Genomic DNA, 13076 nt, shown 5'->3' on the forward strand with positions numbered 1-13076 from the left:
ACATCAGCTAATTGCAGGAATCAGAGTTTCCAGGTGCTCTGAATATATGCAGGTTTAGGACTAACTAGCTGGAAAAAAAGTTGAAAATTCGTTTGACAAAGGACTTTGAGGCCGACTATGAGCAAATGATTCCCTTTGAATTACTCAGCCAGATGCAGCTTTAATGTGCTCACGCCAACAGTTCCTGGACACCCATCCCTGTTGTAAATAGCACAAAACCCTGCCAAGGGGTGTTAATCTTTCCATTTGATGGCTGTGTTTGTGTGCTGGGAAGAATGCAAATTAACTCTGACGCTGAGAGCGGCCGGGGTGATTTTCTGCAACAGGCTGGGATGAAATTTCATTTCCCTCTTCTTCCCAAACTAGGAGCTGGCCTTGAAGTCTTTGGGAAGTGAGGGGCGGTTTCTTTTTGCCTCTCTGGACACGAACAACGACCTGTACCTCAGCCCAGAGGAGTTCAAGCCAATAGCTGAGAAGCTCACGGGTGGGTATCTGTCTGCCTCGCAGACTGAGCAAAAGCTGAAGAGAACACACTCAACAGTTTTAATTCACAGCTTAATTTTTTTGTCTGGGTGCTGGTTTGGGTCTTATTTACATGAAGAGAGTCTGCTGGGCTTTACGTGGTTTTGAAAAGGCTTAAGCACTAGACATGGCTTTCACAGAGAGTTTTTATAAGGCAGGAGATCCCGTTGCTGGACTAGCAAAGTACATAAGTAACTTTGTCTAGAGCTTAAAGGGGATTTGGGATGGGTGAGTGCAACAAATACAGCTCAGCCCAGGCTGGGCCAAAACTATTAGTGAGTCACAGCACTTCATTCTGACACTGCTCTGGCTGCAGCAGCCTCTCTCAGATAGCAACTGGGAGAGATCATCTTTGGAGAGGGTGTCAGAGTGTGGCCAACATCTCATGGTGGTGCCAAGCAGGAGGAAGTGTGGCGATGGTGATGTACAGGAGAGCTGAGAGTTGAAATACAGCCAGTTGTTTGTTTGGGCTGTGATGAATTGGCTAAAGTGGCCACAGGGGAAAGGACCTGGGGGGAGGGATTGGTCAACAGGCAGCTGAAGATGAGCCAGCGTGTGCCCAGGTGTCCAAGAAGGCCACCAGCATCCTGGCTTGGATCTGCACTAGTGTGGCCAGCAGGACTAGAGCAGGGATTGTCCCCCTGGGCTCGGCACTGGTGAGAACACACGTTGAATCCTGGGGTCAGTTTTGGGCCCCTCACTCCCAGAAGGACCTTGAGGGGCCGGAGCGTGGCCAGAGAAGGGCAATGAAGCTGCTGGGGAAGGGTCTAGAGCCCAAGTGTGGGGAGGAGCAGCTGAGGGAGCTGGGGGTGCTGAGCCTGGAGCAAAGGAGGCTCAGGGGAGACCTTCTGGCTCTGCACAGCTCCTGACAGGAGCCTGGAGCCAGGGGGGGGTCGGGCTCTGCTCCCAAGGAACAAGCAACACGACAAGAGGAAACAGCCTCAAGTTGCCCCAGGGGAGGTTTGGGTTGTCCCTGAGGAACAATTTCTTGCCCTGGAGGGTTGCCCAGGGCTGTGCCAGGCTGCCCAGGGCAGTGGTGGAGTCCCCACCCCTGGAGGGGTTTCCAAGCCGTGGAGATGTGGTGTGAGGGACACGGGGCAGTGGGGACCTGGCAGGGATGGGGTGACAGTTGGACTCAATGATCTTAAAAGTCTCTTCCAACCAAAACGATTCTGTGATTCTATGATTCTGATCCCTCCTTGGTGAAACGAGGCTGCTCAACTGAGCCATGGAGTTTAGAGAGTTGTCCCCTAAAAGGAAGGGCTCCCCTTTAATTCATGCGGCCGAAGCTGGTTTCTGAGGTGGGTCTGGGTTCTGGACAGCTGGGAAACTCCCAGTGCTCCTGGATTTGCCAGGGTAAATGTGTAATCACTTCAGAAATGCTTAAAAGGGGAGGGAGAGGAAACAGCTGCTTAAATTCCTGTCCCTTTGTCTAGGGGTTGCTCCCATCTCAGAACTGGAAGAGGAGGAGACGCCTGATGCGGGCGGGGAGACGTTGTCCCTTGTGGCCAAATTCCAGCCCTTGGTCATGGAAACAATGACCAAGAGCAAAGATGGTTTCTTGGGGGTAGGTATCACACGGGCTGTGGGTGGCCAGAAAGTCTGGGATAAACACACCCTGTGGGCTGGGAACGTCAGCTGGAAGGGAAGTGCTGGTGTCTCAGGAGGGGAGGTGGTCTTGCTCGAGCCTCTGGGCTCTGCTCTGAGGAGCCAGCTCACCCCTTTCAGCAGCACTTCCTTGTTTTCAGTGCACTCAGCAGCTCTGTGCCCCTGTTGCCCTTCCTGGGAAGCTCAGAGCAGAGCTGAGTCCAAACAGTGCTGTTCAGTGGCATGTTCCCCTCTCTCCCATTCCCTGTTACTCACATAACTGAAAGATGACAGGATTATTTGGTGGTGTTCAGGGCAGTAGGAAGAACTTAAAATGTGCTCTATTTTGTTTCCCCCTAAAATCCTGCTTATCACCAGCTCTCCTGTGTGTTTGAGGAGTCTCTGACAGTGTCTTTTCTTCACAGATCTCTCACGTTGCACTCTCTGGGCTGAGGAACTGGACTGCCCCAGCAGTCCCAATGAGTGTCATGTTTGCCAGGCAGTTTAAAGCCTTTCTTCCTCCAAAGAATAAACTGGACCTGGGGGATCCGTGGTGGATAATTCCTAGTGAACTGAACATCTTCACTGGGTACCTTTCCAACAACAGGTTTTACCCTCCGCCTCCCAAGGGCAAAGAAGTGAGTTATGAAACTTAATTTCTATATAGCTGAGAGGTGGTTTGTGTGAACGTTCTGCCTTACAGCCCAGAATAATCACAGAGTGGACAAGGCTGCTGTGTTGTGTCTCCCGGGGCTTTCTAAGGAAGCAAAAAGGCTGCAACATACAGACAAGAGCACCTCCCCCTAAACAGGAGATCAAACTGAGAGCAAGCAGAAGCTCTGGGTGTCTGTCATGGCCAGATGAGGCTGATTTGAGTAACTTCATCTCCCTTTAAGTGTTGGGGTTTTTAGCTCCATCTTTTCCAGACAGGGAGTGGAGAGGGTTGCTGAGAAAGAAAGGAGAAAGGTGATGGTGCCTTGAGGAGCTTATTGATCACATACTAACTTCTCCAAGTCTTAACTGGTATTGATGGTGGCAGCCTCCTAGATCAGTGTTCCGTGCTCAGACATTCACCTGACTGGGATGATGGAAACTTCCAAACAATGGGAATAGCATAAAAATTGTGGAGGACCCAGTTATTTTTAAAACACTCTCTTGCTTTATCTCCTTGTTTTGTCACTGGGTTGCTCCAAGCTAGCTTTTAAGTCATAGCAGTTCTCCTGCCTTCCTGAGCTGGTGGGGGGATACTTTGGAGCTGCAGCTGACCTGTGGTGGAGGAACTGTTCTCATTTTTTGCTCTCTGACACTTCTTCCCCTAGATGATAATCCACAGGCTCTTGAGCATGTTCCACCCACGCCCCTTCGTCAAGAGCCGCTTTGCTCCGCAGGGAGCTGTGGCCTGCATCCAGGCCATCAGCACCTTCTACTACACCATCGCCTTCAGGTAGGGCCGTGGGTCCAGGGTGTTGGAGGAGTGTTTGGGGGCACTTCTGAATTTGTTCCTTATCTCAGGGGACTGAAGAAGGCTGCTGTGAGCCCGTGGTAAAGTGCATGCCTGTCACTGTGTGTGTGGTCCTGTTCCCAAGCAAGACCAGATGTGTCCTGCCTGGGAGGGAGGTGAAGCAGTGTGAGGAGAGGGTGGGTCAGAGCCAGCTCTTGCCCATGTGTGATGCTGTGCTGGCACCCAAAGGGGGCACCCGTGCTCCCAGTGTCACTGAGGCCCTGGTGAGGCAGGGACTGCTGCCCAGATGCAGGACAGCAGCCATTCTCCATCACCCTTGGTTTGGAGTTATCCTCGCCTGAAAGGGGAGAGTCTAATTAGGAAGAAATTTGTTAGACTGTGGTTAACTGGGGGGTGGAGCACCTTTCCAAGGGAGGAGTCTGGGGAATTGTTCTGTTGTTTACTGGGGCTGTTACATGCAGGTTTTCCATGCCTGACCAAGCAGGGAGGGAGGCTGAAGGGGTCTGAGTCTGTTCCTGTGTTTTGAGGAGTGATTATGGAATTCATCCTTCCTGCATGGACACTGAGTGCCCAGGCCCAGAAGGCAGTGATACTGGAGATGATCCTGACCCGGGGGATCTGCTCCAGCCTTTTACTTCCTTCACTGTGTGACATGAAAAGCTTTTTGAACTGAACCTCTGCCCCAGTTTAGCTTCTTAATTTCTGGTGCCTGGAGGTAACTTCTCCCTGCTGTCATCTGCAGTGCATGATCCATTCCCTCCTCACGGCACTGCAGCTGGTGGCTCCTTTCTCATTTCAGGATCCATGCTGAGTTCCAGCTGAATGAGCCACCAGACTTCCCCTTCTGGTTTTCCCCAGGCCAGTTCACAGGTCACATCATCCTCTCCAAGGACTCCTCCCACGTCCGAGAGTTTAAGCTCTTTGTCCCTAACAACAGGTACAGCTGTTCCTCTCTTCCTGGGTGCTGAACAGCCATGGGGATTGTTGCCAGTGGAGACCAGTGGAACCCAGGGGCTCTGGGATCCCATCCTGTGCAGGACTGAGTGTGGGGTGTACAGAGGGGCTGGTGGGCTCTCTGAAGACAGGAGGGTGGTGACAGCCCTGTGCTGTCTCTGGTGTGTGGACACCCTGGCCCATGGAGGGAGGGCAGATCTGCAGCCTGAGCTTTGGCTGGGCTGGTCCTGCTGTTTGCTTACCTGGTTTCCCCACACGTCCTTCTCTGTCACCGGTCACCGTGCCCTCAAGTCTCCAGATACAGTTGCTCCCTAAACTGATTCTGATGGAATTTTTCAGGAAGAGCTGTTTATCAACAGGTCTGGGGGGCATCTGAGGCATGGGATAGGGAAGGACAAAGGGCAGAGGAGGGACCGGGGCAAAGCAGGGCAGAGGTTGCTGGGGACACGGGGTTGGGGATGGGTGGCCTTGCACAACCTGGCTGCCACTGGCACGTGTGTCAGCTGAGCGTGTGAGCCTGGGCTGTCCTGTGCCAAGCAGCTTCAGGGGAGGGAAGAAATGGCAGGGACAGGGGGAGACACACAGGGATGGGGAATTCAGGTTGTCCTGGTGGTGTCCTAGAGACAGGCAGCAGCCTCTTGATTAGCAGCCTTGCTGCAAGCACTGCTCCCCTTGACCTGTCCCACCAGTCCCTGGCTATGGCAGGGACTCTGGCAGGTGTCAGGTACCTGTTGGAAGTTGCAGCAGGCTCCTTGGCTGTTTGATGGATGAGCTCATGCTTTTCAGCCAGGTCCCTGGAAAATCTGAGTGAACTGAGCTCTGCAGTTCTCTCTAAAACCAGTAAATGTGTCTCAGCTAGTCGCTGAGGATCCTGGACCCATTTCAGGGTCTGATTCACTCACTAGTAGCTGTCACATGGTCCTTGGAGGGTGGGGAGAGATGGGCAGGGAGTGGAGAGCAGCCCCCAGCAATCCTGGGGCCTGGCTCAAAGCACCAAAGTTCAGCAAAGCCTGGTGCTCTTGCTTCAACATACTTCTTGCTCAGTGTTAAGGTTTTGTGTGCATAGCTTTGCACTGGCTCTTTGCTGCTCCCTGGCAAGCAGCTGGAAGTGTTTCAGGGGAAAGAAGCTTCAAACCTCTTCGCCCATGACAGCTGGAGAGAAAATTCTATTATAACATTACCCTGGTGACTTAATCCCTGTGGCTCTGTCAGCACATTCGTTACAGCAAGCAGACACTTAGGGCTCTGCCAGCAACCCCTTACAAAAGCCTTCTGCTTCCAAAAAAACACTTTAAAAAGTTCTGTAGGATCAGAATGTGCAAGTTAAGTGCTGGGAAGGAAGGGGGAGCACAGACTTCTGTCTCTCCTGTACTTTGACAGTACTCAAAGGTGTGAGCACATTTGCCCAGAGTGTTGGGTGACAGCCTGGGCCCTGATCCAGGAGGGATCTGGTGTTGCTGGCCTTGTGCAGGGAACCTGGTGGTCTCCAAGGAGCCAGAGGCTCTGGGCTTCAGTGCTGACCCTGCAAGAGGAGCATTGGTTGTTCTGATTTCTTTGGGGTTTCTCATACACAGTTGTGTGGCCAGCAAGACTAGAGCAGGGATGGTCCCACTGGGCTTGGCACTGTGGAGGCCACACCTCGAATTCTGGATTCAGGTTTGGGCCCCTCACACCTTGAGGGGCTGGAGCGTGGCCAGAGAAGGGCAACAAAGCTGGGGAAGGGTCTGGAGCCCAAGTGTGGGGAGGAGCAGCTGAGGGAGCTGGGGGTGCTGAGCCTGGAGCAAAGGAGGCTCAGGGGAGACCTGGCTCGGCACAGCTCCTGACAGGAGCCTGGAGCCAGGGGGAGGTCGGGCTCTGCTCCCAAGGGACAAGGGACAGGACAAGAGGAAACGGCCTCAAGTTGCCCCAGGGGCGGTTGAGGTTGTCCCTGAGGAACAATTTCTTGCCCTGGAGGGTTGTCCAGGGCTGTGCCAGGCTGCCCAGGGCAGTGGTGGAGTCCCCACCCCTGGAGGGGTTCCCAAGCCGTGGAGATGTGGTGTGAGGGACACGGGGCAGTGGGGACCTGGCAGTGCTGGGGGATGGTTGGACTCCAGGATCTGAAAGGTCTCTTCCAACCCAAACAATTCTGTGACTGTACACAGCTGTAGCCTTGGGTGACTCTGAACGTTCCCCCTTCACCTCACAGGTCTCTGAACGTGGACATGGAGTGGCTGTACGGGGCGAGTGAAAGCAGCAGCATGGAAGTGGACATTGGCTACCTGCCCCAGGTCTGTGGTCACACCCATCCCCCTGTGCCTGCAGCCCCCTGGCAGGGAGTGAGGCTGCAGTGGCCCTGAGCTGTGTAGCACCAGTTGTCCCTGTTCTTTAGAGCTTTGTCTTGGACATTTCAATATTACAATATAATCTCTGTTGATCTGTGTGTGTCCTCTGCAGCTGTGTGCCTCCCTATTGCCAGTTCCTCTGATATTTTTCCCCTCTGTGTGGGTTGAATCCTAAGCTTCTGGAGTCACATGGCTGTTTCCATTTTTAAAAAGTTGTCTGACAGGCAGTGGGGGCAGATTAGGAGCTGAACCCAGGCCCTGAGCCCAGAGGGGTGTATGAACAACAGTGTGTCTGAATTTAGAAGCTGCGTGAGGTTATTCTGTTTTGTGGTAATCCCAGCTCTTGGGACAGGAAGCACAAATCAGGATTTCAAATGTCTGAATTTAACAGTCCCATTTTCTCCTAAACTAGATCCATGTTTCTTTTTAATTGGCAAAAGTCAGGAAAAGAGACTTACAAAATAATTTCAGATGTACCAGAGCACTGAAGGACAGGGAGGCTCCCAAACAGCTCCTGCACCCTCTCGTGGCTAACCAGCAGCAGAGGGGCTGTGCTGGTGCCATGAGCAAGAGCTCCCAACGAGCCCTGCAGGTCCCAGGGGTTTTGAGGATCTGATGTCCCACAGTCAGAAATCTCCACTGGGAAGGTGGGAACATGGAGTGAACTGGTCTCATGCATTTCCAGTCTAGTGAGGCCAATCAGACAATAACTGAAGGAAATGAAGTTGCTTTGCTGCTATTTCCCAAGAAAACACACCTGCAACTGTTAAAGTGCAGCTCCAGGAGACAACAGATCAAGCTGTATCCTCGTTAGAAGCTGCACTGTCTTATTTTGCATCTTTATCCTGTCCTGGAGCACAAAAAAAACCAGGAGTGGGATGTCTGCAGTGTCCAACTCAGCCTGTTCTCCTGCAGATGGAGCTGGAATCGACAGGGCCTTCGACCCCCTCTGTGATCCATGATGAGAACGGAAATGTGATTGACAGCAGAGATCCCTCAGGGGAGCCCATCCAGTTTGTGTTTGAAGAGATAACCTGGCAGCAGGAAATCCCCTGGGAAGAGGCAGCCCAGAAGCTGGAAGTGGCCATGTATCCATTTAAGAAGGTGAGGAAGGGGCCGGGCTCTTTCTTGGCACGTTTATTTGGGGCAGGTCATCTTCGGTGAGACATCCAGTCACCTTGAGAAGCAGCAGAAGCCAGAGGCCACAGCCTGATCAGCATTCAGAGCATTGTGAGGGGCTCCCAGGCAGTGTGTGTGGCTGGCTGGGTTTCCAGTTTCCAGCCGAGGGGGCACAGCAGCTCTGAGAGGCCCGTGGGGGCTGCACAGCAGCACAGGCAGGGCCAAAGCCTCGACAGCGTGTCCCAGGCTCCTGTTGTAAATGCAGGCTCAGCCTTCCTCCCTCTTATCAGCAGCTGCCGACACGAGTTCTGAGTGGAGCAGGTGACTGTGCTGCTTACAAATGCTGTTCCTCTGGCGTTCCTTTTGCAACGTTCAGCTGCCTTTGGACCAGGCTTTCCTTATCAGCAGAGAACACACAATCCGCCTGCGCCTCCGCGGCCCACGGCGAGACAGGAATTTATAGCACTGGGTGACCCAAACTACAGAACCTGCCAGTAGCCCATGGAGCAGATGGCTACTGCCTGTCACTGCTTCCCTGGCTGAAGGGACACGTTTCAGTGGCTCTCTCCTTGTGCCTGAGCTTACAAATGCCCCTCCGAGCTGCCAAGATGTTCATAAAGTTCCCCTCATTTGAGTGATTGGGACGATCTCTGCACATGGTCCCTCACAGACAGTTTTTAAGCTGTTTCAGTGAGGTTTTATAATATCTCCAGGCCAGATTTACCAGGCTGCTGAGGTGCGTTCACAGGCAGCCTGCCCACAGGGGTGCAGGTGCCTTTTGCAGTGTGTGAAGATGGGGCTCTGTAGGGGCTGGGAGGAGCCCACGTGCTGTGAGGGGCTCACTGCAACCTCCCCAGGAGATGGAGTTGTCCCTGGGGGTCCCACTCACTTGTTTGCTTTAATCCACAGGATATGCTGCAGATTAAACTCCCTGTTTGTCTCCTGTGGGATGTGGTGGGTCTGGTTCCTTCAGACCCTGCTTGTTTTGAGATGGGCTGTTCTGTGTCTGTGTCTCAAGCTGTCTCTCTGCCTCCAGGTCTCCTATCTGCCCTTCACACAAGCTTTTGAGAGAGCAAAAGCAGAAAAGAAGCTGGTGCACTCGATCCTGCTGTGGGGTGCCCTGGACGACCAGTCCTGCTGAGGTGAGGACATTCCCAGCATGGCTCTTGTTCAGGCTCTGAGAAGAGCTGGGGGCCAGGCAGATGGTCAGGAGCCAGCAGTAAATGTTGTGTTGCTTGTTTTGGCATTGAAGGTGCTGAATGGGAAAGGGCTGGAAATGGGCAATTATTGATCAGAGCTTAGATCCCCAGTGGCAGGATCAGACCTACTGGAGACAATCCCTGGACTAATTCAGGGAGGCAGTGGAGGGTGGGAGGGGGGTAGTTCTCTTCAGTCTTGTCTGCCCTAAAAACTGCAGTGTGTATGAGCTCTGCTTGACACAGAGAGGCACTCAGGGTGGATATCTGCAGCCCTGACCCTCTCCCAAACACCCAACCAGTCAGCTTCCATGGCAAGGGGCATCCCGTGGCCTTGCAGCTGGTTGTGCTCTGCTCTGCTGAGTCCTCTCTGCCAGCAGCACGCACGGGAAACAACAAGCTGTGAAAAACTGCCAGCAAAGGATTAAAATGGGCCAAGCTGGGGCAGCTGCCACAGCAGCCGGAGCGGTGACATTGTGGTGGCATCAGACACGGGCACGGGCAGCTCCAGGAGCACAGCAAAGCACTGTCTGCCTCTGCCCCTGCCAGGTTCGGGGCGGACTCTCCGGGAGACCGTCCTGGAAAGTTCGCCCGTCCTCGCCCTGCGGAACCAGAGCTTCGTTAGCAGCTGGTCACTGGTGAAGGAGCTGGAAGAGCTGCAGGTGAGCCTGGCACCCACATCTGGGGGTGGGGAACGTGGACAGAGCTTGGCACAGGGGTGGCAGCAGGAGCAGGGAGCTTGCACCTGGGCCAGAGGGGGATTTTGGTTCCAAGTCCTTCATGGCCTAGTGATTGCAGGGGTCGAGCAAACACCAGATGGAGGCAGGGTAAGAAAATGGCACGATGACCCCATGGGCTCTGTCGTGGTGCCAGGATTAAAAGCTAAACCAGATGCTTTGCTGTGAGACAGCCCTGTCCAAGGCCGTTTGCGCCATCAACAAACTGACTTCTGGGGAACCCAGTCAGCAGCCAAATACTGTCTGACTGTCTGAACCCTGAGTCTCCTGAGTGCACCTTTCCCCACTTAGGAGCCTGTCTCTGAGCCTGTGCTGTCAGCTGGGGTCAGTCATGGGGCTGGAGACTCTGGGAAAAGCTGGGGTCAGGCTGTTGGTGTGCCTGGGAACTGCCAGTGTTGGGGTGATTTTATTGTTCAAGGAGAAAAACTGCAGCTGAAAAGGGAGGGGGGGCCTGACTGAAGGGGAACAGTAAAACAGATGGAGAGAATGGAACCACTTACTACCATGCTTCCACCAGAGCAGCTCTTTGGTCTCCCCCTTCCTCCTGTGTTTGAGGTACTCCCCCCTGTGCTGTTCTGCTGGTTTTGGTGTGTGCAAGCGTGTTATTTTGGGATCTCCTTACAGAGCAACAGAGAGAACGAGTTCTACAGCAAGCTGGCTGCCCTGCACCTGGAGAAATACAACTTCCCTGTGGAGATGATCATCTGCCTCCCCAACGGCACGGTGGTATGTCCCTTACCCCTTTAGCTGGGCTTGGCTCTTCCCCTCAGAACGTGCCCTTTGCAGGGCCAGCCCCCAAAGCAATTGTCCACTCCCCCAGCCATGCCCTGGCTCCTCAGGCCTTTGTGGGGCCATGGTCCCCCTCGGTGTTGTGCTACAGACACACAGCAGCTCCACCAAGAAATCTGAAACAAATGTCTTTTTATTCAGAGATTTATGCTGAATCAGCATTTGCAAACTGTTAGAGGTTTGTTTGTTACAATCTTGTCACCTGTGTCCTGCTCAAGGCCAAGGCAGTGGTTGGGGTTGAAAGTCTCCTCTCCTTGTGTGTTTTCTGTCCCAGGTTCACCACATCAATGCCAACCACTTCCTGGATATTACTTCTATGAAGCCTGAAGATGTCGAGAGCAACGTCTTTAGTTTCTCAACCAATTTTGAAGACCCTTCAACTGCAACTTACCTCCAGTTCCTGAAGGAAGGACTGCAAAGAGCAAAACCCTACCTGCAGACCTAAAAACAAAGGCACCCGAGTGCCCCACAGAGATGGCCAAAGACTTCAGAGATCTATTTTGATTACAGCAATTCTTCCTCATCCTCACGCCAGACGCTGATGTTCAGGTGCAGACAGTCCCAGGACTGGGGCTGTGCTCTGGGTACTGGTTTGAGGCCAAGTGATACCAGTTTACACAATCTGCCCTTTTTGAGTCCAGGCAAATTTTTACAGGAGTGGAAATACTTGAATCTATAAACGTTCCTGGCACATACGCCTTGGTTTGCCACCCACCCTCCCGTTCTCCCAGCTCCTGTCCTGCCTCTGTGGTGCAGCTCCTGTAACAGCCACACCCAGCGTCACCTGAAGCCCCTGGTCTGGAGGACTGGACTCTGTTGGGACACACAACAGCATCGCCGTTAGCCCTGAACACTCGTGGTGAACCCTGGGGGCTCCAAGGCAGGACCCAGCCCGGGTGGGGAGCTCCCTCCTGGAGCTGGTGTCCTCCAGCTGTCCCTGGCAGCGTGGCTCTGAGCTGTCCGTGTGGGTGGTGGCTCTCCAGGATGGCACCTGGTGACAGCCGTGGCCACCGGCGTGTAACGGGGCCGTGGCTGCTGACGTGTGGCCGTGAGCGAGGAGGTGGGAGCTGGAGCTCTGGAGAGGCCTCCTCCCAGCAGTGTGTGAGGTGGGGTGGGACAGTGGTCTCACTTACTCAGGTTCTTTGCATCTGAGGGAGGTGCTGAGGTTCACACAGTGAAATTAGGAACAGAGACCAGCTCAGAGGCATCAGGGTGGATGAACTCAGGGGAGGAGGTGCCAAAGCCCCCGTTAGATGCCCCAGTGCAGTCTGTGCACCCCAGGCTGTGGGGACAGGGCGTGAGCAGCCCCCACCCCACCCAGCCCAGGGCCCTGTTCTCCCAGTGTCCCCTCGGAGGTGCTGAAATGCTCCATCCTCGTTTGCTCTGAGCTTCCAGGTCACAGGGAAGGATGAACCGTGATGAAGGTCCCTTGGGGAACGAGAGGTCCCGTGTTGTCCTGAGAGCATTCACTGGTTGAGCTGAGCAGTTTTAAAAACCACCAGTGCTACAGAAATTTTCAGGAGATTTTTCCAAACTGTCCCTTCTCCAGAACCACCCTGAGCTGTTGCTCCTGCTCTGTACCAATGCCTGGCTACAGAGTGAGTGTAATTTGGAGAAAGAAAGGTTAAATGAGACAGGTTTTAAGGCATATTTGTAGACAGGTGAGGAGACAAAGCATCTGCAAGAGATGGCTGCAGACAGCCATGGTTGTTGATGCTTTCTCTGCTCTCTGAAGCACAATTTTGTTGGACCAAATCGAATAGGGGAAGGCCTTTGGGGGTTTTTTGGGTTGTTTTTGTTTAGGGTTGTTGGTCTGATTTTTTTTTTGAAGGAGAGTTTTCATTCCTGGGCTCCAGGACCTGTGAGGATGGTGATCTTCACCAGGGATAGTGATACCCTGTGCCCACCCTGCCCCAGCCCTCCCATCTGCACCCGTGGCAGGACACTGAGCTTAGACAGGCCTCTGGGCTGAACCAGTGTAGCTTCACTAATTGCTCTAGTGAGATTAATTACCCCTGGGATGTTTCTCAGTATCAGCTTTATAACTATGCATTAGCTCTGCACTTTTCTCACTCCAAGGGGCCTCCAGTGACAGGCTTGGATCTGGCAGCTCTTGCAGCTGCAGAAGTGCCAAAGCCTCCAGGCAGCGTTTGAGCTGCAGCAGCAGCGGCCAACTTGTCCCTTCAGGGGACTTTGGTCTCATCCCTTCAGGGGACTTTGGTCTTGCCTGTTTGGGACAGGAGAGCACCTCGGTGTTCCCAGCGAGCTGCAGGGCTCTCACAGCCTGCCCAGAGCCCCTCGGAGAGCTCCCGGGTTGGTGGCATTCAGGGTGAAGGGGTTAGTCTGAGCAGCGGCAGAAGGAGCAGAACCCAAAGAGGGGTTCGGGGGC

The 13076-nt window shown here is 53.7% G+C and overlaps 1 protein-coding gene across 1 annotated transcript; it reads left to right on the plus strand.

Annotated features, from left to right (window-relative positions):
• Positions 1-366: 366 nt before the first annotated feature.
• On the plus strand, positions 367-11132 carry SEPN1 (selenoprotein N, 1; the record flags this gene model as incomplete). Its single annotated transcript, XM_008943988.1, is given in 11 exon segments — positions 367-484; positions 1959-2089; positions 2535-2747; positions 3429-3553; positions 4371-4508; positions 6711-6792; positions 7762-7950; positions 9002-9107; positions 9711-9823; positions 10523-10624; positions 10962-11132. Coding segments are annotated over 11 exon segments (1488 nt in total), but the record flags the coding sequence as incomplete, so codon positions are not given.
• Positions 11133-13076: the final 1944 nt, after the last annotated feature.

Source organism: Merops nubicus, unplaced genomic scaffold (genome assembly GCF_000691845.1).
Source record: "Merops nubicus isolate BGI_N331 unplaced genomic scaffold, ASM69184v1 scaffold24337, whole genome shotgun sequence".
Classification (NCBI taxonomy): Eukaryota; Metazoa; Chordata; class Aves; order Coraciiformes; family Meropidae; genus Merops; species Merops nubicus.